This window comes from Tyto alba, unplaced genomic scaffold (assembly GCF_018691265.1).
Source record: "Tyto alba isolate M040663 unplaced genomic scaffold, T.alba_DEE_v4.0 Super-Scaffold_16, whole genome shotgun sequence".
Lineage (NCBI taxonomy): Eukaryota > Metazoa > Chordata > Aves > Strigiformes > Tytonidae > Tyto > Tyto alba.
Window position 1 is genome coordinate 2,859,913 of NW_024881278.1, and position 26,840 is coordinate 2,886,752.

General features: G+C 43.6%; 1 protein-coding gene across 2 annotated transcripts in view; it reads left to right on the forward strand.

Annotated features, from left to right (window-relative positions):
• Nucleotides 1–200: 200 nt before the first annotated feature.
• The window catches only part of JAG1 (jagged canonical Notch ligand 1), a 36,628-nt gene continuing 9,988 nt past the window's right edge, over nucleotides 201–26,840 (forward strand). The window contains exons 1-11 of one of the 2 annotated variants that reach the window (XM_042789726.1): nucleotides 201–276; nucleotides 1,367–1,672; nucleotides 12,745–12,796; nucleotides 18,282–18,536; nucleotides 19,522–19,582; nucleotides 23,500–23,630; nucleotides 23,970–24,089; nucleotides 24,541–24,654; nucleotides 25,192–25,305; nucleotides 26,144–26,257; nucleotides 26,656–26,702. In XM_042789726.1, coding sequence (XP_042645660.1) covers nucleotides 205–276; nucleotides 1,367–1,672; nucleotides 12,745–12,796; nucleotides 18,282–18,536; nucleotides 19,522–19,582; nucleotides 23,500–23,630; nucleotides 23,970–24,089; nucleotides 24,541–24,654; nucleotides 25,192–25,305; nucleotides 26,144–26,257; nucleotides 26,656–26,702 — 1,386 coding nt within the window. In that variant the 5' untranslated portion in view covers nucleotides 201–204. Of the gene's footprint in view, nucleotides 277–993; nucleotides 1,015–1,366; nucleotides 1,673–12,744; nucleotides 12,797–18,281; nucleotides 18,537–19,521; nucleotides 19,583–23,499; nucleotides 23,631–23,969; nucleotides 24,090–24,540; nucleotides 24,655–25,191; nucleotides 25,306–26,143; nucleotides 26,258–26,655; nucleotides 26,703–26,840 lie in introns of those variants that run through there. The other variant, XM_032989386.2, reaches the window with a different exon arrangement.

Consider the following 26,840-nt stretch of genomic DNA (forward strand, 5'->3'; position numbering starts at 1 on the left):
TTGTTCGGCGCGGGTGCGCGCCGCGGCCGGCGCGGTATATTAGAGCGGGGCGGCGGCGGCGGCGGGCAGCAGCGGCGGCGCCTCCTCCTCCTCCCCTCCCGGCCCGGAGCGAGCAGCGGCAGCGGCGGCGGCGGCGGCGGCGGCGGCGGCGGCGGCCTGCAGGCGGGCGGGCAGCGCGGCGGCGGCGGCGGCGGCGGCGGCGGCATGCGTGCGCCCCGGCGGGCAGCCGCGGCGGCGTGCTCCCTCGTCCTCCTGCTCCTGGGGCTGCGGGCAAAGGTACGTCCCGGGGCGCTGCGCGTCCCGCCGGGCGGCAGGGAGGGAGGGAGGGAGGGAGAGGGGAACCCGCGGAGAGCCTGACCCGGGCGCTGGAGTCCGCCGCGCGGAGCGGCTTACCGGTGACATTTTTATTTCTTTTTTTTTAAATTTTTTTTTTTTTTTTTTTTTTTTTTTTTTTTCCTGCCAAACGCGGCTCCCGCCGTGGCTGCGAGGTAGATGGCTTTGAAAAAAAGCCCCCAACTTTCAGGGGCGCGCAAGGCGCTTTTGCAAAGCTCCTCCAGGCAAAGCGGAGTTACTGCTGCTAACTTTTCTGCGGAGGTGGCAAACGCAGAAGTCCTCCTTGCAGCATTGATTTCCTGGGAATAAAAAATGCAATTACTGCAAACCGCTTTTTTTTTTTTTTTTTCGAAATTACCTTTTTTTTTTTTTTTTTTTTTTTTTTAAGACTCGGGCTAATCGCGGTACTCTTGGGGTGATTAATGAGCAAGGTTTGAATCTCAGCTGGGCAGCCTTGAGCGGGGAGGCTGTTTTCCCTGTCTCAGCTGCGCCTCGGAGAAGGCAGAGGGGTTGGGTTGTATTTCCAGGGTGCTTTAGCTACATCGTTTTGTTGAGTTTGCCCTTGTTTATGCACTCTTGGTCTGGTTTAGTTTGCTAGCGATTTAAAAGCCTTCCTCACACACACAGTTTTTTGGAGTTGACACGGTTCTTATTTAGCATTAATGGCATTATTTGGTTGAGGTGATTTATGAGCCTTTCTTATGGATGTCTGATAGGGGAAAGCTTGCAGTGGTGGGGTTTCGGGTTTCTTTTTGGTTTCTTTTATGTTTGGGTTGGTTTTTTTTTTAATATTATGTGTGTGCTTCTTGAAAGCACACTTAAAATGACTTTCTCCTGTCTGCAGAGTTGTTGTAGATTACATTTGGGAAAAAAGTGAGGTAACTGTCTGTTTCTTGTTTGTTTTTTTTTTGTTTGTTTGTTTTGGTTTTGTTTTGTTTTGGTTTTTTTTTTGTTTGTTTGTTTGCTTGTTTGTTTTTTATTGTTTTGGTTTGTTTTTTTGTTTTGTCCTCCGGTTCTTTCTTGGGATTAACAGGTGACTTTAGCATCAGGACAGTTCGAGTTGGAGATCCTATCCATGCAAAATGTGAATGGTGAACTGCAAAATGGAAATTGCTGTGATGGCACCCGAAACCCAGGAGATAGAAAATGCACCAGAGACGAGTGTGATACCTATTTTAAAGTTTGCCTGAAGGAGTATCAATCGCGGGTCACTGCTGGCGGTCCTTGCAGCTTTGGATCCAAATCCACTCCCGTCATCGGAGGAAATACCTTCAATTTAAAGTACAACCGGAATCATGAAAAGAACCGGATTGTTATCCCTTTCAGCTTCGCCTGGCCGGTGAGTTGTGTGGCCTGCTCTGGCTCTGCCTCTGTTGGACGGTGCTGTTTGAGATGGCCATAGTGAGCCGAGGGACTGGGACCGGGGAGGGCGCAGGCAGCTTGGCAAGAGCGTCGGGAATCCGCAGGACAGAAATGAGTAAAATGTTGGTGGTGTTTTTGTTTTTGTTCCCTGGGGCTCACAATGCGCAGCCTGTTAAATTTGAAAGTCAGATGTGCAGTGAGGGGGGATCTAAATGGGTCAGGGAAGCAAACCCAGTATCTCTGCACTTTACAGCATGAATAAGTCTCTTGAGACTTAAAAGGTCAGAAGTTCATTTTTTTTTTTTCTTTTTTTTTTCTTTTTTTTTTTTTTTCCTAACCAGTGAAGTCTTGGGCTTAAGCCAAAAGAGCAGTGGGTTAGGGGCTGTAGAGGGATCCCGTGTGAAAAGTGTGTGTCATAGCTGGCCTCCTTCCCTGGACCGTGTTTGGGAAGGCTTCCTGCTTCTCCCAAGGGGAAATCTCGCTGCACTGCTTGGTGTTGATGGGAGCCGCTGTTGCTGCTCTTGGTGAAGTAGTTGCCAGCCTCCCTGGGAAGCTTGCTATGTTTTGAGGTACTTGCAGACTCTAGAAGCTAAAGGCTGAGAAAAGCCTGGCCTTAGCTTTTGGTCCATTTCGCCCACTCCTCCCCACAGCACACCTTTTCCTGGCTACTTGCCTCTGCGGTCCGTAGAGAATCTGGCTTCCCTCTACTTGTGTGCACAGCTCAGTGGCTTAAGGAGGTGGGGCTCTCTGCCAGGCACTTTCCCAGCATTGTCCACTCCAGCAAATACTGGTCAGCCTTGTAGAGTGGGGAGATGGAGGACGGGCAGCCCCTTGGTTAGCTGAAGCTTGCGTTGTTGTTGGTCCCCTAAAAAACGCTCGCTTAAACTTCAGTGCTGCTTATTTCTTCCGGGGCGCTCAAGAGGGTTGAAGCGTTGATCTGGTCAGCTCTGCAGAGGAGCCCTCTGCTCGCTGCACAGAAACTGAGGACCATCTTTACAAAACGGCCATCACCCAGGACAGACCCACAGATGCAGGCTCTGGGGCCATAAGGGCTTCTGGCCGTAGAGGAGTGCCACGGCCTTGGTTTGGCAGGAGGTGCGCTGTTTTGTGCCCAGCACTGCTGTGTGCAGGCAAGTGAAAAACTGAGGATGACTGACCTGGGGGGCTCTTAGGCACACACAGCAGTCTGTTTTTTGAGGTGGCTCTTTGGGATGCTGTGGTATGAAAGTTGAAAGCTCCCAAATTTATGCTCCTAAAACTTATATTTAGAGATCACCTAGGAAACAAAACTGTTTTCCCCCTCCCTCCCCTTCTCCAGAGGTGCTGAGCAGACAGTTTCCCACCGGCTGCCTTGGGATATGTTGATGCTCAGCAGTTTTGAAAATCCAGTCATCCTAACCTAGATGCCTAAGGTCATTTTTGTGAGGGGAGGAGGGCTCTTTCGTGCACGCAGGGGAGGGGTGAATCTTGTTTCCTATCCTCTGTCACTATCACTGCTGGCGAGATGGAAGCATAAGTAGACTTTCTGCTCCCTCCAAAGCTTGGCCCTTCTTAGTCAGATAAGGACTGGTTGCTGGGAGGGCCTGGACTTTTTTTTTTTTTTTTTTCTGGGGGGGGAAACCCGCCCCAAAAGCATTCCTTCTCCAGTTGTAGTGTAGACACCCACTTTGTAGTCCTGCAGCCAAGTGCTGCAGGCAGCCATGTGTTCTTGAAGTGTCCTGTGCTGCCTCCTACCTGCCTCCTCTGTCAGTTGTGACTTCTGGAGTACTGAGGGCTGGAGAGGCACGAGGGGGAAATCCAATCTGCATTTTTGAGGAGATAGTATTGCAAAGTACAATAGCGGAGTTAACAAAAGTATTCTCTGTTGGAAGTACAAGTCCTTCCTTTCTTTCTTTCTCTTTTCTTTCTTTTTTTTTTTTTTCCTAACATGAAATGAGATAAAACTGTTATCAAATATGCCATCAAAGGGATAAAGGGCTTTGTAAAAATCTGAGGTATTTGAAGCTCTGCCAACGGCTGCAGTGCTTGAGTTGCAGATTTTTGACTTTTTTCAGAAAAGTCAGGTTCATCAAGGATTTTTTTTTTTTTTTTAACTAGCCCCCTATGCTGCTCCCAATATTTGGCGTGCCTTGAATCTGATGATAAGTCAATGTGTATAAAAATGACGTGAAAATTGCACATGTTCCTTCTAACAGCCTCTCTCTCCATAGAGTTGAGAAGGGAAATCTGTGCGTAGAGGGTGGGTTTGGGGGGTGGGGACCCTGGGAGAAGTTTCTTAAGCTTGCCTGCATCTTAGTAAAAGAAATGCTTCTATTGTCCTGCTGAATCTGATTGAGCACTGGAATCCTGGAGCAGCAGCAACAAAACTCCAGCACAGCATTTGAAATGTGTAAAACTTGACAACTTCAGACACTCTGGTTCCTAAGACTGGAATTTTTTGGAAAAACTCTTGCATATTCCCATGCAGAAACACACTTTTTGAGATCGTGATGATAGTCTGTTTGCAATTATCAAGCCTGCCTCCCAGCTTTAACTTCCATAGGACACAGCTTTTATGCTAGCCATTGTGACTTTCAAATGGCATTTGAACAAAAGAATATCTAATGTGGCAAAGCTCTTATTTGTACTAAAATTGTGTACACAAAACATTTTAGGCATTTTGAAAGCCCTACAGATGAAGTAGTAAACTTAGTCAATTCAAATACAGTGCTGAAATTTCAGAACTTAAAACAAATATTTAGGTGGGTGAATAGTGTTGACTTTGGTAAATGCAATGCTAGTCTCAAGCTTTTTGTAATGTGGCTAATCATGAGAGTTCTCTTTGAATACCTCCAACTGAAAATTACAGTAGACCAAAATGTTAATCATATTGCACTTCAAAATTCATGCTCTTCTCTGAATATGTATTGTTTGTGTTCTGCAGTCTGAGGGAGACTTTTCTTGGATGTTCCAGCTTGAGTCAGTAACATTAAGAAATCTTGTTGCCTTGACTACTTTAAAAAAAATTAAAAAAAAAAAAAATCAATCTCTTACCATGCCAAGCTGCTCCCTTACGCCATTTGTGAAAAATAGTTATATTGCATTAGAAGTCTTTATTCATCATGCAGGAGAGGAAGAAAAGAGAATGGTGTGCTTTAAATGTATTGTTAGATTTGGCTTGTAGTTGTAATGTAGAATTGAAGTGTCAGAGTCTTATTAATAACTTATGTGGTTTGCTCTTGTCAGTTTTGATATGTACCCCTGTGAGTAATGGCTGTGGAGATGGTGGGCCATAAATTAATTTAAGTGATGGGAGGTTTGAGTAAGTTGCTAGGAAACAGGGCAGCAGACCAGCATAAAGGAACTGGACTGCATCATAAAGCTGCCCCTGCAGTAGCTAGCAATTCTTCAGTAAATTGAAACAATAGTGATGATGATTTAAAAAAAAAACAAAACAAAACAAAAAAAACAACCCACAACACATAGGCTTGCTTCTTGCATTCATTTTGAGACTTCAGTCACTTTCCTGACAGGCAAATTTGGCTTATGAAGCCATATAGAAAAGTATGGAACAAAAGAATATCCATGTTCCACTTGTCAAAGTCTGTCTCAACCAGTTTTGTTTCATGGTAAGCACAGACACAGGCTCTTCTTTGACATAGATCAAATCTCTTGCCTTTCTTAAAGAATCCAAAGTGTGATGTCTGCTATACCTTAAGGGAGCTGTGCATGAATTAACTAAGCAAAGCTAAGCACTGTACTTTGCTTTTATGTGAAGAAAGGTTTTTGGGTTTGTGTTTTTTTTTTTTTTTTTTTTTTTTGGGGGGTGGGTGGGGTGAGGGGGGTGGGAGAGGGCTGGCGAGACTGTGAGTAAAAAGGAGGTCAAATTTGGCAATTCCTTTGGTATGCATGGCTCCAATTTCTGATGGCTTGTTTATCCTGAAATTAAGATCCTTGTAATTATTTAATATAAGGGCCAATTGCACGAACACACCAGGAAACTACTGAGGTGGAAAAAACCCCTCCAGCGTCTAAATGACTTTAGCATAAAATACAATTAAAAAGGATTTTGAATGTCTTATTTCAACCTTACTCTAAAAAATACAATAGTCAGCCTTTCCCATTTTTAATGACAAATTTTACTGCTACTGGTTCCTGAAGACATAAAATATGTTTTCTCAGTAGGCATTGCTTTTTCTGGCTGCAAAGAGATAATGAAAGAGCTTTAGTGTTTTTTAAGCTTCAGGAACTTTTTCCCCCTGTCTTGACACAAGAGGTTTCCAAAATACTGATCTGCAGCTGATATTAAAGTAACAGCTTGTTGAATCTGAGAGAAAAATATCAACTGCTTTTTTTAAAAAAACAAAAACAAAAAAACCCCACCAAAAACAAAACAAAACAAAAAAAACCAAAACAAAACAAACCAAAACAGACCATTAGGCCACAGTCATAAAACTAAAGTTTGTTTTTTGATTTTTGTTTTTCCCTCCAGTTAACTTATTGACACTTGTAGAACCAAATGCTAGCTATGGTTTGAGTTTTTCTTAAAGAATGCCTGATAAGTTACCTTGGAATATGGGCAGATCGGAAGAAATTTTTGTAATAACAAAATACATATGAATCAAATCCACGCTATGTTATTTATTGTTGGCTAATAATTTAAGAATAAATCTTCAGCACTCAAAGTGCAACGTTTTGCCTAGGATTACTATCCAAAACAGAGCCGAGAGGATTAAGTGACAACTGAAGCATAATTAGCATCCACAAGGCTGGTTTTTCCCAGGACTGCAGAGAAGTGATGCATCCATTAGGAGTTTTTTGACTTCTTACATTTTTCTTAAGAGTTATTTATGTTCCAGTCAGTTCAAAACTTCATTTTCCTGGTAAATCCATTTGACTGTATTACCATAATATATCTAAAAATAAATCCTCATCCTGCCTGCTCCCAGAATTTTTGTTCTTGTTATAATAAAGGCCTGCTTCAGTTTAACTTCTGTGGCAGCTGGATTGGGCCTGGCATTGAAGCTTATTCCTAAACTTTCTCAGCCTACATACATCCAGCACTGTCAGCTTGTTTATGCAGCTGGAAGTCTGCATGTCTGAAAGTGAATTGCATAAAATTGATGCTTTATGCTTAAAATTCTAGTTAACTCAAGGAAACCTAGTGCTTCACTGCGGACTGAAGGCTGGAATAGAAGTAAACTAGTTGTGGAACTAGTAAAGGCGAGCCTTAGCTAATTAAGTGAGATGATGTGCCATACAAGAGGCTTGTACTCCTACATGGCACTTACTCCAACTTCAGTTCTTAAGGCTGATGCCCAGCAGTACATGCAAAAACCTTAAGCTACAGTTCTTAAAAGTGTTTCTGCGTAGATAATCCAAATGACAGGATTGGTTTTGAAAATTCAAACTAAACTTGACTTTGCGTTTCTGCTGATGCATTGAAGTTCTATATGTTAATTGACACAGTTCTAATAATTTTAGCTGGTAACCCATTTGCCTTAGCATGTGGCAAGATGTCAAAACTAGAAGCTTTTGCATTAATTTCTTGCTAGTCTGTGGAGCTCATGGTTCTGTGGTCACAGTTTTGCAGCATAAATTACACTCGTTATTCTTGTAGTATTCAGAAGAAACTGTAAAATGTGGATAGAAGTGATTAAAGTGGTTTGTAAATAGTCAAACATCCAGAGTCTTACCAGCTCAACCCAGTTCTTATGCACTTAGGTAAATAAGTAGAAAGACTTCTTGTTCAGGCTTGCTCTATGTGAACCTGACTGTTTTGCTTGGCTGGCTACTAGGTATTCTCCCTATTAACCTTGCCACCCTTTTGTAACTGGTGCATTTAATTATCAGTGGGATGCTTTAAACAGGTAGGGGGACTGATAAGAGCAGGTAATCTGCTTGTTGGGGAAGGTTGAAAGCAACCATTGACATTTTGGCCTACCTGCTAGTCTTTGACAAGTGGGGCTCCGTGAGAAAATAACTCGGTAACTAGATAAGGTGCTGATTAAAATGCTGTTGTTGTATGAAGCGCCCTGGATCACTTAAAATCATTATGTTTAAAAAGAAAGAAAGAAAAAAAAAAAAAAAAGCTATACTTTTTTTTTTTTTAAAGGAGGGGTGGAGAGAGGACCCCAAGTCTCCCCTCTCTATCCCAGTACATTGTTCAGTGAATTCATGCTAGTTTTATGATTGGAATACATTGTAGTCCGGCCACCCAGACAGAGGCATTGACTGCTAATATTAACCAAGAACAATAGTGTGGCCATACTGACTGCAGTGAGGATTACAGAACATAATGGGGCCCATCCAAAAATAATGCTAATACAGGACAAGCAACAGGAAGCAGCAGTAGACTCAGCATTGCTCGGCTCCCAGACAAACCGTGGACTTACTTCACACAATGGCAACTTCAGCACATTATGTATTCACAGGATACTCATTATTCCAGCAGGCTTGCCAGATCAGAGATCAGCCTGGTTTACTGGATGCTTAAGCGTATGCATAGTTTGGATAGCGGTACTTTTGTGTCCTTCATCATTTGGCAGGAGGGTGGCAGTTGTATCGCAGAGAAGGTCTTGACTTCAGTTACTGACTTGGTTTGTGCCAAGGCAGAATGGGGGGGAAGGTCTCTCCTGGAAGCTGCTAATATAGTTAAATTTGTTTTCACGTCTCCTCCTTTATGTGGCAATGAAGTGTTTACTGGCAGTAACAGCAATGAAGGAACTACTCAAAATGAAGACTGAAGGAACAGTGTGCTCTGTTTTCATGGGGGCATATTCCGACGAGGCTCTTGGCTGCCTGCTTGAGGTTCAGCCTCGCTCTTGGCCACGGACTCCGAGGTGTGAGATTGTTACAGCCTAGACTTTGTTTATATATGCAGGGCTGAGAGAGTAACAGCTTTATAGGGTATTGCCTTAGCCTTATGTAGGCTGGTCCAAAGAAGAGCTTCCTGATGATGTTGCATTTGACAAAGGGTTAAGGGGGTTAGGTTGTTTCCTTCCTTCTCCTAAATACGTCTGTGTCTCCTCTGGTTGAGGAACCAGTTGTCTTCAGCTCCTTTGAAGGAGTACTCTGTTGTCAGAGTTGACAGGTTGGCCACGGCACGATGTTGTGACGCATCTGTGTAGCGTCATCGTGACTTGTCATGTGGCGACGGGGGTACCCGAGTGAGTGCTGCTGACCTTGAGAGGAAGGGGGTTTGTTCCTAGCCTTGACTCTGCTCAGAGATGCCTTCCCCCTTGGGCACTCTGAAATATGCCTCGGTTTCCCTCTTCCCCACCTGACGCCCTTCCAGCTGAAGGGAGGAGGGCTCGCTGGAGCTCCTGGCGATTTGCCGTGGCCTGCTGTGACAGCATGCCGGTCTCCTGGCCTTCTTCCCTAGCACGCAGGCAGGGTGCAAGCACCGTTCTCAGACTGGTCTTCACAGCTGTGCGTGGCTGGCAGAGCGCGAGGAGAACGCTGCGGGGCTTAACCTGCTCTCCTTGTTTGGCAGAGGAGGAGCAGGCGCAGCATTCAGAATGCAAACTTCCCACTGCATTTGTCTAGTCATGGTTTCACATGCTCAGCAAAGCTCTTGCATGGTTTAAACCACAAGGATAGGAGGGAAAGAAGTTTGACTAGTTGCAGCCTCTTTCAAAAAGGAGGCAGGCCTTTCACTAATGAGCCTGATGTTTTAATCTTGCTCTGTCCCACTGACTCGCAGAATGCCTTTAGAAGCCAAAGTACAAAACCACCTCTTTTGGGTGGATGTCTGCATGAAGGGAGGGAAGAAGGTAATCAAGCCGAGAGCTTTAAACACCTTCTGCTTACCTGGAGCTGCTAGTATTTCATTTAAATAAGCAGAAAAGAGGCTGCCTTGCCCTTTCAGACCCTTAAAAGGGATGGTTTCCGATGGATTTGGGGGTCTTCAAAGCCTTTCTTGAGTTGTATTATCAATGGATCAAGACTAAATCCTGGTGTCTTACTGAGGAAAATGGCCCTTGCACGTTGGTGCTTTCTCTGTTTTTTGGAGCGTGACCGTAACCATTTCCATCCTCTCATAGCTTAACTCATAGGAGTTTTGTTTAAATGTGACCATGCTGCCCTTCATTCCTCTGGGCTGATCAGACTGTGGATGTTCTGCAAACTATGCCGGCTTGCCGTTCCTTTCAAGCAGCCTTTCCTCTCCAGCCAGAATCCCTGCCTTCTGGTCAAGCTCAGGTTTACAGTGGCTAATTGGGTGTGACTCCAGAAAGTTCACTGCTGCCTTGTTGCCTAGGACATTGCTTTGATGGAATAAGGTGCATGATGTGGAATTCTTGTGTCTGGTTATATATATTTATTCAAAGATGGGCAGAGGTCATCTATGGGCATGGGAAAACTTAAACCTCCACGCTGTAAGTAGTCATTCCTGAGATTTCTGAATTGTTGATCTATAGAGTGGGGATGATACGCACTTTTAAAAAAATCTGAACAGTACAGTCTTTGCACAGAACTGTTTGGGATTTGGGTTTGGGTTTTTTTTTTTTTTTTTTTTGGATGGTGGGGGGGTGGGAATTGGCTAGAGGTATGTGATAGTTGGATTGCTGAGGGGGCCTTGCTACTCCTGTTGTGGGGCTGTGGGTGTCTGTGCCTTTTGTTTAGAAGTGTCCCATCTTGAACCCAAAGTCTTGTCCATTCTTTGCCTCGTGCTGAGAGGGACAGAGCCGAGAGATTAAACTGCCATTCTTTGTATCATCCCTTTTCAGGGCAGCGATTCTTCATTTAAAATATTCAGATTTCAAAGAAAGGGGCACGTAGAAACAAGGGAATTGCTAGGGTAGGTCTATTCCCCCTGCCTTTTGTTTCCATCCAGTTAAGCAGAAGCATCTCTTCTCTTTAAACAAACTCCTGTGCGGTGGTGGAAAGTGGTCACACAAGTATCTAGCAACAGTAGCACTTAAAGCAAGGATTCAGCCTTTCCTTTCCTTAAGGGCTAGGTGTGTTGGTAAACAGTCCTGAGAACCAACCGGGAACTGTTGCTATGAGTTTAGACAAAATATCTTCCAAAACAATTATGCAAGGCCAAAAGGAAAACATCCTTAACTTTATTGGAAGTAGTGCTAGTTGCCATAATTCATTCTCTGTATCATAGTATTTTTTTCAAGCTTGCAGTAACATGTTGTGCTTGTGCTTCTCCGTGTTGGTAATTAAAGCAGTGAGGAAGCACCTAAGATAGTGCAATCTGTATCTAGAATATGGCTCTGAAGCTCTGTTCTGGTTTTGTTTGTTGTTTTTGTTTGGTTTTGGTTTGGTTTTGTTTTGGTTTTTTTTACCTCAGACTTGTATAAGAACTTCTTAAATCTGCTTTAAACAGTGTTAAATGATCATGTTGTGGTTTATTTTATTTTCAGAGTTTCTTTCAAGCTGACAGATTTGGTCTAGAATAGTAATGAACAAAAGTAACTTTCATGAAATATTAACCAAAAATGGCTTGGGCCAATGGAGCCTCTGCATAGAAGTTTGGGTACATGTCTCGGCTTGCCCAGCTTTGCTTACTTTGGAAGCATTTTCCCACAGTTATCAGTGAACGAAATGGTATCCTAGGCTGCTTTGAATATGAAACATATTTAGGCTGTATTGCAAGCCAGTGTCTGTCACAAACTAGGTTTTCATTCGGAGGCTGCATGCTGTGTCCAGTCGTGAGAAAGCAATCTGCTTCAATTTTTTTTTTTCCTTTTTTTTTTTTTTTTTCCCTCCTCTCCACTTAAGGAATTTGAGGCCTGCCTTACACTTGCACCTTGTAGCAGCTTACTCTCAGAACTGGTTTTTAGTTTCTGTTACATAAAAGGTGTTAAGCACTGCAGACCACAAATGAGCAGACTAACTGAGTGCAGATATGGTTAAGAAGAAATAAAACTTAAGATACACAGCTTGAATGGCAAAGCATCCAAACCTTTCATTGAGAGTTTTTATTTGTTCTATTATTACTCTGCTCACCAGAAGGATGGTACACTTATTACTTCATTTATAATTATTATTATACTTTTCAAGTCACTTTTTTTTTTTTTTTTTTTTTGGTGGGAGGACAGCGGGGTGTATGTATGTGCGTTTTGTTTTGGTTTTGAATTATTCTGTAAGTTTGGATATGGCTGGCTAAATGACAATTATGAAAGATACAGCCTGGATAATAATATCTCAGAGTAGAGCTGGGGGAGGAGAAGACTTTTTAATGGCTCTTGTTCTCAAGTTAGGATTGAAGATAAAGGTGGCTTAGATGTAATAGCTGGCAGCTTTCCAACCCATGGAGTCACTTTAGTTAGTTTATGCTTATGATTATTATTACTGGAGTGCTAGCGAGCTCATTGGCAGATTAGTGCATCTGTAAATGTGACACGGGGTGGATAGCGCGTCTTCCCTTTCCCTGCTCTTCCAAATAGTCTGATCTTAGTCTTTGTTTTACAATGAGTCTCTCTCACCCCACCCCCTTCCCACATCCATCAGTTCTTCCCTCGGTTACCTGATACTTGTGGGAGCTGCGATGGCCCTCATGCAGACAAAGCTTTCAAAGGGGGTGCTGAAAAGCAAAGTCCCGAGAGATTGCGCTGTCAAGGCAGAGCACAGTAATCTTAGCAACACTTCTTGCTTTCAGGATGGTTGGGGGAAGGGACATCAAGACTATTTTTTCTGTAACAGAATTCTTTTGAAGCAGTTTTTGAGGGGTGGGGGTTTGGCTCTGGGTGTTTTGATGCTGCTATGCTAGCCCGGTGTTTTCGGTCCTCCATGTGCAGTTCTTCCACACGTGCTTCGCTGTGGCCGCAGCACGGTGTCAAAGGCTGTACTTCCTGGTTAAGTACGTAAGATGCATTAATGATGACAAAGATGAGCTATCCAAGGTGAAAGGTTTTCTAAGTCAGACTGGATAAGGTAGCTTAGTGGCTTCCAAGAAGATCATGTTTGTCTCAAGTATTACCTGTTACCTATTTATGTTTTCAAGTATTCCATTTGAGGGCAGAGACCAGGAATTTTCTTTTTAATTTTTTTTTTTTTTTTTTTTTTTTGTCTTAGTCATGTGTGGCTTTGAAACTAACTCTTATTTCTCTTTTGCAGAGATCCTACACATTGCTTGTTGAGGCATGGGATTACAATGATAACTCTACTAGTAAGTATTCATTCCGCTGGTTTATGTAGTTCGGACACCTTGATTTCCAGTCCCTTGAAAGGCCTTTGGTAGTCTAACCAGCAGAGCATGAGGACAGGGAAAAGCTCTCCCCCAGACAATTCGGAACTACTACTCCAGGCTTTGCATCAGCCTCTCCCCCTCACATTGCCTGTAGAGGCTGAGTAGCTCGCTCACCTAGGCACCAATGGTTTGATGCCTAAAAATAGATGCTGCTAATTCTCTCTTTCTCTCTGCAGAGAATAAAAGCCAAGGGGTTTCTTCAGGGCTTTTTGTTTGGATTTTTTTTTTTTTTTTTTTTTTTTTTTTTTTTTTTTAATTAGGAGTCATATTCAGAAGCCTAAGTCTTGTTGACTTGGGACTTCTCTCTAAACTATGTACTTCTCAAAACTGACCATGCTACTTTTTAAAAAAAAAAAAAAAACAAACTTCATAAGATTTGGTATAGATATCCATCTAATGACTGTAGATGAGAAACAGGAGTGACTACCAGCTCTTCCTTGGGAGCTGGATGTCTAGGGATTTATATTCAGGGGCTGAAAAATATTTACCAGACACCATCTGGTAGAGCTGGCTGGCAATCAAGGGTGGGAATCTTTCACCTGGAATGTCTTTTGGTTTTCCAGAAACTTTCTGCTCAGCTTTTCTTGTTGGCTAGAGGAAGCTGTATAAAGTCTCCTGGCGTATGAGCTGTTCTGCTTATTGCCTACTGTTGCTGAAGTAGGTGGGCAAAATTAGCTCTATTTTCAATCTAAGACTTTAATAGTGTGTGGTAAAAGCCGCAGGAGAAGGTTTATGAGTTCAGATTCATACTTTTTGTTGACATAACAAGCCTTTTTCTTTCAGCAAGGAAGCAGCAGTGCTATGGCCCATCTTACACAAATCTTAAAACAGCTTCTTGTAGTCCTCTTTGGAATGCCAGGTGACAGCCACACAGTAATGAAATGGACTTCATGCTTCACAAAAGAAAGGCCTGGTAGAAACGTGCACAGTGCTGTGGTTTTATGTTTTAATTGGTGAAGAGTACACTGCTTGGGAATGGCCTTTGGGTCTGGGAACATTTCTGCACAGATGTGCTCTTTAATATCTATCTATCTATATATTTTTTTAATGTAGTTCTTAGTTCCAGAAAATAAGTTGTCCGCCGCAGATAACTCATGTGACAGCCACGGTTTGCTTTGCAACCGGCCACGTTCAACACCGGTGTGGTACCTGTGATTTCAGGCCCTACCCCAGCACAGTCATGGAGCACTGGCTGGGAGACTTCTTGGCTCTTGACGACAAAGTGTTTTCTGGAGGAACAGAAAATAGATTGCTGCAGCAGCAGAGTTGTATTAAGAATGGAAGATGCCTGAATTCAAAATGAAGGTCTTGTTTACAGTAGGATCTGAGAGTTTTTTCAGACTGGGTCTCTGCCACTTTTACTATTCTTAGAGCTCATCTTTTTTCATGAAACAACTGCATTTCCAAAGTTACACAACGAGCCCTTTCTTTGCTTTCATGTTCTGGAAGTACAATTGTCTTCAGACAAAATTGCCTCATTTCTCAGCAGTGCATTTGACCAAGTGCAGACATGTTCTTACATATGTTCCTGATTTGCATTCCTTCACTAGCTTTGCTGTCACACATCCATCTGTAGGTCACCTCAGTCACTGTACTGCACAAAGCCTTTCCTTTGTACCACATCGCTTTACTTACAGTCAGCTTTCCCATGGCTGAAGAGTAAGTCTTGAAGAACTAGTTAAGTAAATCACTAGAACTAAACAATTATCATATAAAGTGATGAGTATTTTTTTGATGTCCAGGATCTTCTTTTACCCTGATTACCACTGAATGGTAAGGACTCTGGGAGACCTCTCTCTCTCTCAAAAAAAAAAAAAAGTGGGTTTAGTAGGCTTTATGTAACTTTCCTGTAGCTCTAACATCCTCTGATCAATGCAGTTGTTAGGAGATCCTAGAGTGGATTCTTCCTTCCCCCCTCTACATTCCACTCCTCCTACGTTCCCTTTACCACATACTCTCTCTTGTCTCCCTTCCAAGAGTGGCTTGCAGTTAAATTCTGGCCCTGTTGAAGTTGATGAGAATCGTGCTTTGTTGGAGCCAAGATTCAGCTTAAATGGTTTTCTTACTCTGGTTCTTGTCTAGATGCCATCTTGCTACTGTCGCTTCATACATAAAGCTAATGGGGCTGACATTGCATCTCAAACTATGTCAAAGAGCTATTGTAAATTACTGGTATCAGTTGCATGTGAATTCCAGTCGGGCATAAGAGACTTCAGCACAATGTAAACCTAGCCATAGCTGGAAGTTGCCTGAAACAAAGACTTTCAAAAATAACTGTGGTGTCCTTGGCCACCCAGACTGCTTAGAGGAGTCTGGGCTTTTGTTGTTGTTTGCTTCCTGGTGCTGCATAGTTATAATTTCCAGACATTGGAGCACTGGAAAGCAAAGGTGGGCAGTCAAAATAACTAATTGCCCTGTGCCTAAAACCTTTGATACAGTTGCCGACTGAATAAAAAGACAGAGGAATAGCTCTGAAGTGTAGCCACAGAAAGTGAACGAAGCCAATGAACTTCGACAGCGAAGTGCAGAGTGGAAGCTAAAGATGTAGGGAAAGCCTCTCTCTTCCACTTCATCAGCTTCTAATTGGTTCGTGTTTCCTCCAACCTTCCTATACAAGCTTGGGATTCTGAGTCAGATGTTGTCAGGGGAGTCAGGAAGATCGCTTTCTCTCAAGGTTGGCTGACTGCTGCTCTTTATTTACCTAACCAGTCTGCTGCTTTGGGATTGCTTACTATAAAACTTAAAACATTGTTGGTGCGGGCTAAGAATGGAAGAGTTGTTGCAATCCCTTCCCTGAAGTCTGGGTCAGCACACTTGTGTAAGTGCGTACTGACAGGTGGGAATAGGGAAGGGTGGAGAAATTTTTGTACAAGAAAGAACATGCCAATACTTCATTGTGAAAACTGTGGGTGATGGCTAATGGAAAGGGATCTTGAGTCTGTGAGATCTTACTTGAATGTAAGTGTATGGTGGCAGCTTTAAAACACGTCTCAAATGAAAGACGTTTTAGCCATGATCCAAAGTGAAATTGCAGCTGGTTTTCATCTGGGCCCTTCAAAAAATTCGTCCATCCAGTGGACTAATAAGGATGTTTCCATTTGAGTTCAGCCTGTGGTTAAGGACTCAAAAGAGCCGGTGGCTGGAGTGAGATGTTGTAGACACACAGCAAGGATATGCTTCCTAATGAGCTGGCAGATAGGGGAACGATAGAGCAGAGGCAAGAGGAAAGATCTCTTTTCCAAGGCGACGGTTTTTCTGGTGCCGAGGAGAGGACTGAAATAGCTGTCAGTGGTATATTCCCAACAGGGAGCAGGAAAAGACTGGAAAAGCAAGAGGGGGGGAGTGGTTTGCAAAACTAAATTGCGTGTCATTCCCCTTTTCTTTTGCCACTTACAGGAGAAAAGGGTAGAGTTGTCTTAATCACAAGAAACAGGATGTCTTTATGTACAGACTTGGTATTTGGGGAAACGCATTTGCTTTCCAACTGTGCTGTAGATCGGGGTGTAATCTTGGCAAGTGCAGCAAAGCCATCTCCAGCATGCATGAGTGGAACTCTAATCGCTTGACTAGCCCCATTCAAGGCGAATAGATATGCATCTGCTTAAGTACCTCTTAGAATTAGTCAGTAATCTTGTTGATGAGATCTAAGAGCCTTACACCTGCACAGTACAGGACATGATATTGCTCTGGATATACCAGTATGGAAAAGTCCTTAGGCACCTACATTACTTGTGAATGGGATTTAAATTAATAAAGGCCTGCATGCATTTGAAAGTCTTACACATAGATGTGGGGTTGGGGGCTTAGTGCCAATGAATAATAAAAACTGATTTAAATGGAAAATATTACAGAACCAGAAATACCAGAAGGTGAATAAGAAGTTGTTGCCCTTAATTTCACACTGTAAACACTCAGTGAATGCTATAGTGTCAAGCCAAGAATACCCCCTGAAATGGGTAAATGCTTCCAGCATCTGTGTGGGGGTCGCTCTTCTGTGATTGTGCAGCAAGTGCTTTGACTTGACTTTATTTAAAACTGCAGACAAGCAAGCAGGATCTGGTGGTGAACTGGTAATGGGTATCTGAAGCTTGAGAAGCCTGTTTTGGAAGTTCTTTTTGAAAGCTACAAATCAAAGGCCCTTAGCAATACATTTAAGAGCATTTTAGATGAAAATCTGCCCGTGTGTCATCTGAAGCTTTATGTAGTGACTTCATTAGTCTTCAGCTCTGCCTTACGTAAAATCCGCAAACTTTCTTTCCTATTTGTTGGAGGAACAAGCTGAACATCAGTACATTTTCATTCTTAACACTCAGATGTGCCAGTACTACACACGCTGCGCTCTAACACTTCACTGGCAAACTGCCCTTGTACCTAAAATTCTTCTGTTGCTGGATTATGCTCCCTTATACAGAACAGTGTAGCCTGGTACTTATTTTTGTTTTCGTACTATGTCTGCAAGGATAGTTTGGCTGTTTTATGATAAACTTTCCCTCAGCAGTCAAGTGCTTGCTAGCAGCAGGTCGTAAGGCAGTGTCAGATCATTTAAGTCGCAAGACCCGGACTACAAAGTGAAATACCGCAGATATATACAATGCTCTGAGCTAATGTGAAATATTATTATTTCAAACCATAATTTAGACAGTTGTAGGGCTCTAAAAGCCAGAAGACCTTTGCTGGAAGTAAATGTCAAGTACAGTGTCTAAACTTTGAAAGGCTCCATAGAGAGAAGGGGGGTCTGTAGCACATACATGCAGTGATTTGAATTCTCTGCTCTGAGCTCTGGTAGTCCTGAATTTTTAGTGTCAGCTAACATCTGAAGAGAGAACTTCCACGGTATTTCTCAGCCAGACCCTGGTGAGATCACCGATGTCATCTGAACACCAGAGTTGCCGGTTTCCAGTTTAGTGTTAACACAAGAGTCCTAGAGGGCTGCAAACATTTTGTGGTGCTTACGTTCAGTTTGTAGACATGGCTTTGGTAGGCTATGGTAGTGTGATGTTTTCGTAAATATTCCAGTTAAAAACAAAACTAGTACCATTAATGGAGAAGCCTGGAAAACCACATGTACCGATCGGAGCTAGAAGTAAAAGCAGCTGAATTTTCTTTAATCATCAACTGTACGATTCTTACTGGATGCCCTCACGGTGCAAAAGGGATAAGTGATTGGCAGTAACTTGACAGCCCCTTTTGATTTCAAGCTTTGTTCAGTTTGATAATGCTGTGTGTGTGTTTCAGTTAATGGTTTGTAGCTCCGGGGCAGCCTTATCTTAGTCTCTAAAACAGAAAATTAATAAAACCAACTGGCTGCCTCAGAGAACCTTGCCAGCCAAGCTAGAGAGCTGTGATGTGGGAGGTAATGACACCTAAACGAAGTTTTAACTCTGACATCTCTTCTGACTCCTAGATCCCGATCGCATTATTGAGAAGGCATCCCACTCTGGCATGATCAATCCAAGCCGTCAGTGGCAGACTTTGAAACATAATGCCGGCGTTGCCCACTTCGAGTATCAAATCCGCGTGACTTGTGCAGAACATTACTATGGCTTCGGCTGCAACAAGTTTTGTCGACCAAGAGATGACTTCTTCACTCATCATACCTGCGACCAGAATGGCAACAAAACCTGCTTGGAAGGCTGGATGGGACCAGAATGCAACAAAGGTTTGTGACGAACGCTCGCCCCCGAACGATCAGTGGGCTTGGATAGGATTTGAGTGCATCGTATCCGGGTTGCAGTTCCGTGGTCTGTTTGTGCAGACAGCAGGGCTGAGGCCTGATGGCACAGCGACTAACTCGTTACACGCAGAACTAGGGGCAGGAGAAGACCAGCTCCTGCCTTGTTTTAAAATCCAGGAGAGGTCTGACGAGTGCTAGGCACTTAGCAGATGTGTTCTTTCTCTGATTATCCACATCTTTGCCCTTGGGAAGAAAACTCAGCCCATTGACTTCAATGGGAGTTCTGCTGCTGACTTCAAAAAGGATTTCCCCTTTGGTGCAGAACTTCAAGACGAGCAGGAAGGAGAGACTTGTTTTAGAGCTGACCTGGCAAGTGTAAAGCTTTGGTGTTTGAAAAGTCCCAGGCTGTTTGTTCTACCTGAGATGATGTTTAGCATGTTTATTAGGGAATGGCAACTTCCTAGGTAATTTCAGAAGGAGAAAGCAGGTTTCTGAGTAGGGACAGACTATCAGCATGCTTTGCTGACTGAGCTTACCTGCAATTTGAATTGACGCTCATCTTAATGTCCTATGGCAGATGTGGCTCACAAGTAAATCCAGAGTAGATAGAAGTTGCTTGGAGTGAGGTGTAAAGCCAGGGAGAGCGGGTCAGCTCACCTGCAACAGACAGAGAAAAGAAACCGGTAGACTTGAAGGGACTTGAGCTCCCTAAGGTGAGATGGTTTCTGTTGCATGGGAACAACTCTTGGCCAGCACCGGGTACGATTCCTCTGCGAAGCTAACTGATAGATTCCCTGTCACAGGGAGCCACCTACCTTCGTTTTCTTTCCAGCAGACCTGATACAAGAGACTTGTTAAAACCTTGGATTTAGTAGGATTACAATGCTGGTTAGAGATTAAAACATTCCCACGAGTGTGAAGGTGCAGGAAGCAGGCAGCCTGCTGATGCTCTTCTCTTTTGTTTTAACAGCTATTTGTCGTCAGGGATGTAGCCCCAAGCATGGTTCTTGCACAATTCCAGGAGAGTGCAGGTAAATGCTCCCTCTCCCTCCTTGTTCCCGCCCGCCCCCCCCCTCCCCCCCCCCCATAATTAAACAAGTGATGCTAAACACAATAGGATTGGGGAGGGAGGGTGTTTCTGGAGTCATGTTTTTGACCAAGGCACATTATTCATGCTGATTTGCTCAGAAGAAGTGGGGAGCAGGCTTTTAATGCACTGATAATTTTAAGAAGCTTTTGGTTTGTGAAATGGTAGCGCTGAGGGGGTGGGAGGGGGCAGGGGATAAAGTGTGTGAATGCTGCCTGATGAGCACTAACTAATTGTTTCTACATAAATAGTGCAAAAGTTCTGTGGGTATGTTTTTTTTTTTTTTCAACAGCCTGATTAATAGGCTTTTTCAGCTACAAGCCTGAAGTACAGCGTGGCTTTTCTCCGGCTCTCCCTTTCACTTTTTCCCCCTTCCTCCCTCCCGCCTCCTGGTTTCTTCCATCAGTAGGCAGAAGTCAAGCATTCTTTAGAATGGGATTAGTTAAATCTCTCTGTTCCTTTACCATTGTGAGCAAGGCTCCGAGTGCTGAGAGGTTAATAGCTGGGATGAAATCTTGTCAGTAGGCTCCGATGAATGCAGAATCTTGCTCCTGTGCTTTGAAGTCCCGTTCTGTCCTGGCAAGGAGACAATGAAAAGCAGAGTTTACCCATAACCCAACAATTAAATGTTTGGAATGCCTCGAAATATACAGCATATACTTACAGCACAGGGAAGTCTTCTTCCTTACTAATAGAGGATTAATGGGCATCAAATGTGGAGGTTCTTTATCAACAAATTGGCTGTAAGTTGCTTCGTGTAACCCTTTATCATATCTGTTTACACGTGATAGGGAACGGAGGGCTTCTGAGGTTACAAAATGTTGATACTGATCCCGTGTAGGAAGGGTTAAAAGTGAAGTTTGGGTGTTCACAAATAAAACTTGGAAGTCTGAAGGAACAGAGTAATTTTTCTGCCGAACAGATATTGGTGGATTCTCTGTTGCTGCGAACTTTTGCATAAGGCGGATGGCTTTTCTTGCTAGATAAGCTGCAGTTCAAACAAGAACTAAATCTGGGGTGTCTGACAGACTATATATTATATAAGAAGACAGCCTAAATAGTCACAGTGGTTCATTCTTTCTCTCTGCCCCTGCAATCCGTGCTTCAGAAGCAAAACAAAAAAATCATCACGGAACATTCTGAAGTAAGGTAGGAAGTAACTTCTCGTCCTCCACAAGAGACATTGCAAATTGCAAGTCGAGTGGCAGGATGTTGTAAATTGTTCAGTGGTTCTAATGTTTAGCAGCACCCCCTCAGAACACCAAATCTAAATCTTTTTTTAATTAAAAAAAAAAAAAAAAAAAAAGCCTAGGAAGTATCGGGGGGCCAGATGGCGAGAGGGGGTGTATCAGTCGAGGCTACCAGTGATTTGTGCTTCTGTCATCAGAATAAACATGCCTTGTAGGGGTTGCTGTCTCCCAGTCAGAACAACAGGCTTTGTTTCCAGACTTTTTTTCTTTCCTTTCTCTTTCGAAGTCTCTTACCTCCCACTCACTGCCCAGACATGCACTAGTGCTCTTATTTACTTAAGGTGCAACTTTCCCACACTTGATTTGCATAGTCTTGAAACAATGCTGTCCTTCTGGTGCTTTCAGATAACTTCTGCTTGCCAAGTTAGACCAATATCTTTAAAGTGAACACAGAAACAAGATTTTATTTTCTTTTAAGTTTTGATGAGTCATATAGCCTGTATGTTACGAATGCAAGAGAGGTTAAAAATAACATCCCAGCAGAAACTGCTCTGGGTTCTGGTACAATAGACAACTTGCAAACATTCTTAAAATATCCTTTTCCCTTTTGGTGCGAGCAACTTTCTTTAATGCAGGACAGCCAACAAAACCATATTTGCTTATGAATCACACTATACAAGGAAAGTTAACTTTAAATTTCTCATGAGAAACTGCCACATACGTATTATTAAACAAGAATTATTACCATGAATCTTTTTCTGGAATTGATATCTAACTTTTTTTCTTTTTTTTTTTTTTTTTTTTTTTTTAAATGCCCATCGCCTTATCCAACTTTGTGTTATACTTTGAAGCTAATATTTGAAGAAAGTTTTATCTTTGGATCTAAAGCTTATGGCATTTTTTTTTTCTTGTGTGTTGTTTTGTTGGGGTTTTTTTATTATTACTTTTTTCTCTTTACACTTGCTTTAAAGAAAACAAAAAATCCCCACCCCTTTCATTTGACAGAAAGGAGTAAAATTCTCAATTTGGATACCTAGTTCTGCAGGTGAGGTCCCTTGGTTTTGCTTGTGTGCAAGCTCACAGGCAAGTTCCATTGAATGCAATACAAATTAAAAGGGCATTCTTAAATTTTGATCTTTGTGCATTCTTATTGTATTCCCTATACAGAAGGATTTTCCAGGAGCTACTCGAGAGAGGTTATTTTGCTTGATCTGGTTTTCTTTCATGTTCTTTGCACAGAAAGACACATAAGTTGGACTAGCTTTTTTTTTTTAAACACACAAACTAATAAGAATTTCCCATTGACTTTGAATAGGCTGCTATTGAAATAGCTTTTTTTTTTTTTTAAAAAAAAAAATGTTAATTGGGATGCAGTTTGTCACCTGAGATTTTTGGAAGGGAAGCCGGACTTACCACTAGCTGTGTGTGTGATTGCCCGACGGATAGATCCTCCTAGCTTTTTCCCATGAGAAGAAATTGCCAGTGGAAGAATGGTGGGGGGTTTTATAAATAGAAAGCTTAGCTGACTTCTGTGCAGATGAGGTTTGTTTTCATAGTTTAGTGACAGCTTAGTGCATAATTACTGCTGATCAATTACTCTCAGGACCTGTTAATGAAACATAGTATCTCAAGAAACCCTTGCTTTTCCTTTTCAACTTGTTTTCCTTGTTTCTATCTATAGATCCTCTTTAATTTGAAGAATCCTTGGTCTGCCTTGCTAGTGAGAACTAAATGAAAACCAACATGAGCTTTCCCTTGAGGGGGCTTTACTTTAAAAGAGCATCTTCCTTCTAAGTGCAGAACTCAGGCAGCTTATTGGTAGTGACAATAAATAATGTAAATAATAATACTAAATTCTTCTCTGGACATGAAATTCAAGTTTCTCAGAATTGGGTACGTTTTAGTTATTCTCTGAAGAGAGGTTAGCATCAATCGAACTCTGAAATACACGGACAACTGATCTTCTTTGAATGCATGTGAAATCCTGATGCGTGCTGCTTCCTTTCATCCCTTACTGTGGGCCAGTCCGTTACCTGCTGTGTGTCTAGTTCAGAAGGTGGTTGGCTTCCGACCAAGCGGAGAGCTCCTAATGCTTTGCTGCTGCCTTGCCGAGGGCTCAGCGTTGGTGTTTATGGTTTTGTTTGTCTTCCTGCAAACCCAGCATGGCTGAAATGCCTGGAACCTTGTATTCAGCAGGATCTCTGGATAACTATTGTTTCCACTGACTTTTTTTTTTCCTCCCTTCTCAATTTATAAAGCACCCTGTCAAAGTCCAGAGATTGATTTGTAGTGCGCACCCACCCTCTCTGCCACATTTGTATGAGGCTCCAAAAGAGTATTATTGTGCTGAATGGCCTCATGCTGGTTCTCTCAGAACAGTTATTCTTTTGTCAGGAGGCCGGCTACAGAGACCTTGGCAAAACTACTAAAATGTTTGTTTACAAGAAACCATCAAACAAACCTTGAATAGCTTCTCCCCTCCCCTCGTCCTGCCCTTCTCCCCCACCTCCCCGGTCTTTCTCCAAGCTTTGGAGCTCCACGCTCCCATCTACACAGAGCAATTCTAACAGGATTTTGGTTTGTTTCCCTGTTCTGATTATTGTCTTTTTTTTTTTTTTCCCTTTTTTTTTTTTTTTTTCCTTCCCCCTCCTCCCCCTTTTTTTAAACGAAGGTGTCAGTATGGATGGCAAGGCCAGTACTGTGATAAGTGCATTCCACACCCAGGATGTGTCCATGGCACTTGCATTGAACCATGGCAATGCCTCTGTGAAACCAACTGGGGTGGCCAGCTCTGTGACAAAGGTATGCTAATCTTACGGAGAGCCAAGTGTAACACTTGAATTTTAAGACCAGCAGACTTAGCAAGGAGAGAGCGCACACGAGGCTGAGCGAGTGAGCGAGCCTCCTGAAACGCGCTGGGAGTGTTTTGTCCTTCTGCTACTTGGCGTTGTCTCCACTGGTGTTCTGGCGTTGTTTAGCATATGTGCTTAACTTCTCCTCCTCCTGTGCTACGTGGGGATGCGCTCTGTAAAGGCTCTAGAGCGATGGAACAAAGCCTGCACGCGGTGATGTTTCCGTTATTTTTTTTTTTTTTTTTTTTTTTCCACGGCGGCTTTATCAACGGTCCTCCCCCTCTTGCAGATCTGAACTACTGTGGAACCCACCCACCCTGTTTGAACGGTGGTACCTGCAGCAATACTGGCCCCGATAAATACCAGTGTTCCTGCCCTGAGGGCTACTCAGGACAGAACTGTGAAATCGGTAAGTGTCTGATGCAGCCGCTGAGCTGGCACTTGGCAGTTAATTCCTGCCAGCTTTTAGCGGCCGGTTTGGGAGCTCTTTTAGGAGGTTGGGGAAACGTCAGAAATTTCTGATCCGAATTACGATGTCAGGGCTAGCTCCAAAGATCCAGACTTGCTTTGCTCGTGCTTCGTGGTGAGCGGTTGGTGTCTCTGGACGTGGGCCTTTCCGCTGCAAGTCGCCTCGCCTGGCTCACACAGCCACAGGGTCAGCGTGGCGATGAGCTCAGCACAGAAGGTGGCTTGCTGCTGGCTGGTAGCCTCTGGATTCGCAGCTCTCGCAGGAGTGCAGTGCGTCAGGAGTAAACGATGGTGTGTCCAGAGTAGAAGCGTGTGGAAGGGAGCAGGGGGTGGCGATACTTCTGGTGAAACTGCTGTAGTCCCTACCGTGATGTACCTGTGTCCCGGTGCAGCGGAGCACGCCTGCCTCTCTGATCCTTGTCACAATGGGGGAAGCTGCTTGGAGACGTCTACGGGATTTGAATGCGTGTGTGCGCCTGGCTGGGCTGGACCGACCTGCACTGATAGTAAGTCTTTTGAAAAATGAATTAAAAACGCGCTAGTTCGCTGTTTCCGATCAGCCTGGTAAACTCACAGGGCCGCCTACTTAACCTGTCCCAGATTTAGCGTTGGCTGGCAGCCACTCATACCACCGCGTGCTCTCTCCTCCTTTGCTTGTACCAAGGTTTTTGTTCAGTGCCAGGGGAAAGAATGGCAAATGGCTTCCTGAAAGACTCAGAACACTGAATTTTTGTAGCGTTCTGGCAGGTTGTTTAAAGTACTGTTTTAGAGAGACTTGCTGGATCAAAATCTGACTTCCCTTTGCAAAAAGGCCGCAGGTGCAGACCTCTTCCCCTTTGCTTTGAACTCCCTGTCACACTACCGCTATTTTTAACGGCGACTTTTGCTGAAATCAGAGTAGACCTAGAAATTCCAAGTAGAAGCCCTGTTGTCTTTCTGTTTCTCAGGGCAAATCCCAGAAGCAGCAACCGTTTATCAAATTTGTCAGTAACTGATGCTGCCTGCTCTGTAACGGAGCTAAGCCTCTCCTCACTGCGTTACAGATATTGATGATTGTTCTCCAAATCCCTGCGGTCACGGAGGAACTTGCCAAGATCTCGTTGATGGATTTAAGTGTGTTTGCCCACCTCAGTGGACTGGCAAAACGTGCCAGCTAGGTGAGAACTGCTTTTCTCTTCATCCCGTGTCGCTCTGAGGCAGGGGGGAGGGCAAGATAAATGCGAGAGGGATCACAGTCCAGCAGGAAGGGGCAACCGTGCCCTTTGCGTTAGGCACGTTTATGGTTCCAAAGCCTGTGGATGTGTTCTGGCACGCTGAGGATATTGGGTGTCGGGGGATGCAGGACTGGGCTCTAAGAGGGTCGGAGGGTGTAGAACAGCCCTCTCCTGTCGGCGTCTTGCTGATGCGTGCTGGCGGTTGAAGGAAATAGTTAACTAAGCCAGAGAGGCTCACTTGAAACAGTAAATGAACCGAAGTGGGGAGGGTGCTTGCAGTCCTGCCCCCGCATGGATTTCTTCCTTAAGCCTGTGAGAAAGTCGCTGTATCTCTTCAGCCACGTCAACTCCTCCAGACCAAGTTGTTCACAGCTGGGTTCCAAAATGCGGATGATCTCAGCAAGAAGGGGCTGTCTGCATTCTTGACACAACGCACTAATCCCAATGAGCAGGCTGCGGCACTCCTCCTTCTAAATGCTCAGCTCAGATGTGTGTGTGTGGGGGGGGAGAAGTTGCTCTTAATGAGTGGCTGGGCGATTATCAAATAATTAGCACAGCCTGTATGTTCTAATTGCAGAGAAATTGAAAGAGACTTCAGAGACTGATGTATGATTGACTTTTGCTCATTCAAGTCACGCTAATCCCTGCTGTATGTTACAAGTTCCTCTTAGATCTGAGTGCACCGCCGATGACTGCTGTGAAAACTGGCGGTGGGCTCTCTTCCCCTTCTCCCCCTGCCCTACAAGCCCTGCATTTGGCCACTCCCGTTGTTTTTTTTCAGATGCGAATGAATGTGAGGGCAAGCCCTGTGTCAATGCCAACTCCTGCAGGAACCTGATTGGCAGCTACTATTGTGACTGCATTACTGGCTGGTCCGGCCACAACTGCGATATAAGTAAGTGTCTATCTCCTTGGGTTTATTAAAGGCCAGTTGTGTGTTTATGTGTGCCACCGAGTTCTAAGCTCAGAGTTAAACATCAGGCAGAGCCCCAGCGGTTCGTGTTTTTAGAAAGGGAGTAGTTGGTGTGGAATGAAAATACACTGCTTTATCAAACTCATTAGTCCATAACACAGCTATATTCTGATAAAGTGACTAAAACAATGATGTGAAGTTTCACTGCCTCTAGTAGAAGAATTGCGAAAGGTTCCCACCCATTATAATAACCTTATCTCAAGGCAGGCATGCAGGAAACTTGACAAAAGGGTTTATCTAGCTGCAGTTCTAGAGAGACTTGAACTCTGTATCTAGTGTAAATATATTTTTGCCTTCTAACCACGGTAATTTTATTACAGATATTAACGACTGTCGTGGACAATGTCAGAATGGAGGGTCCTGTCGGGTGAGCCATTCTTGATTTATTTGGATTTCCCTGAGACTTCAACAGTAACTGAAATACTTGAATCCAAACACAAACAGTGTGGGAAATAGCAATAAATTGTCATTTTGTTTGAGTTGGTGGGAAGGTCTACGTCACACT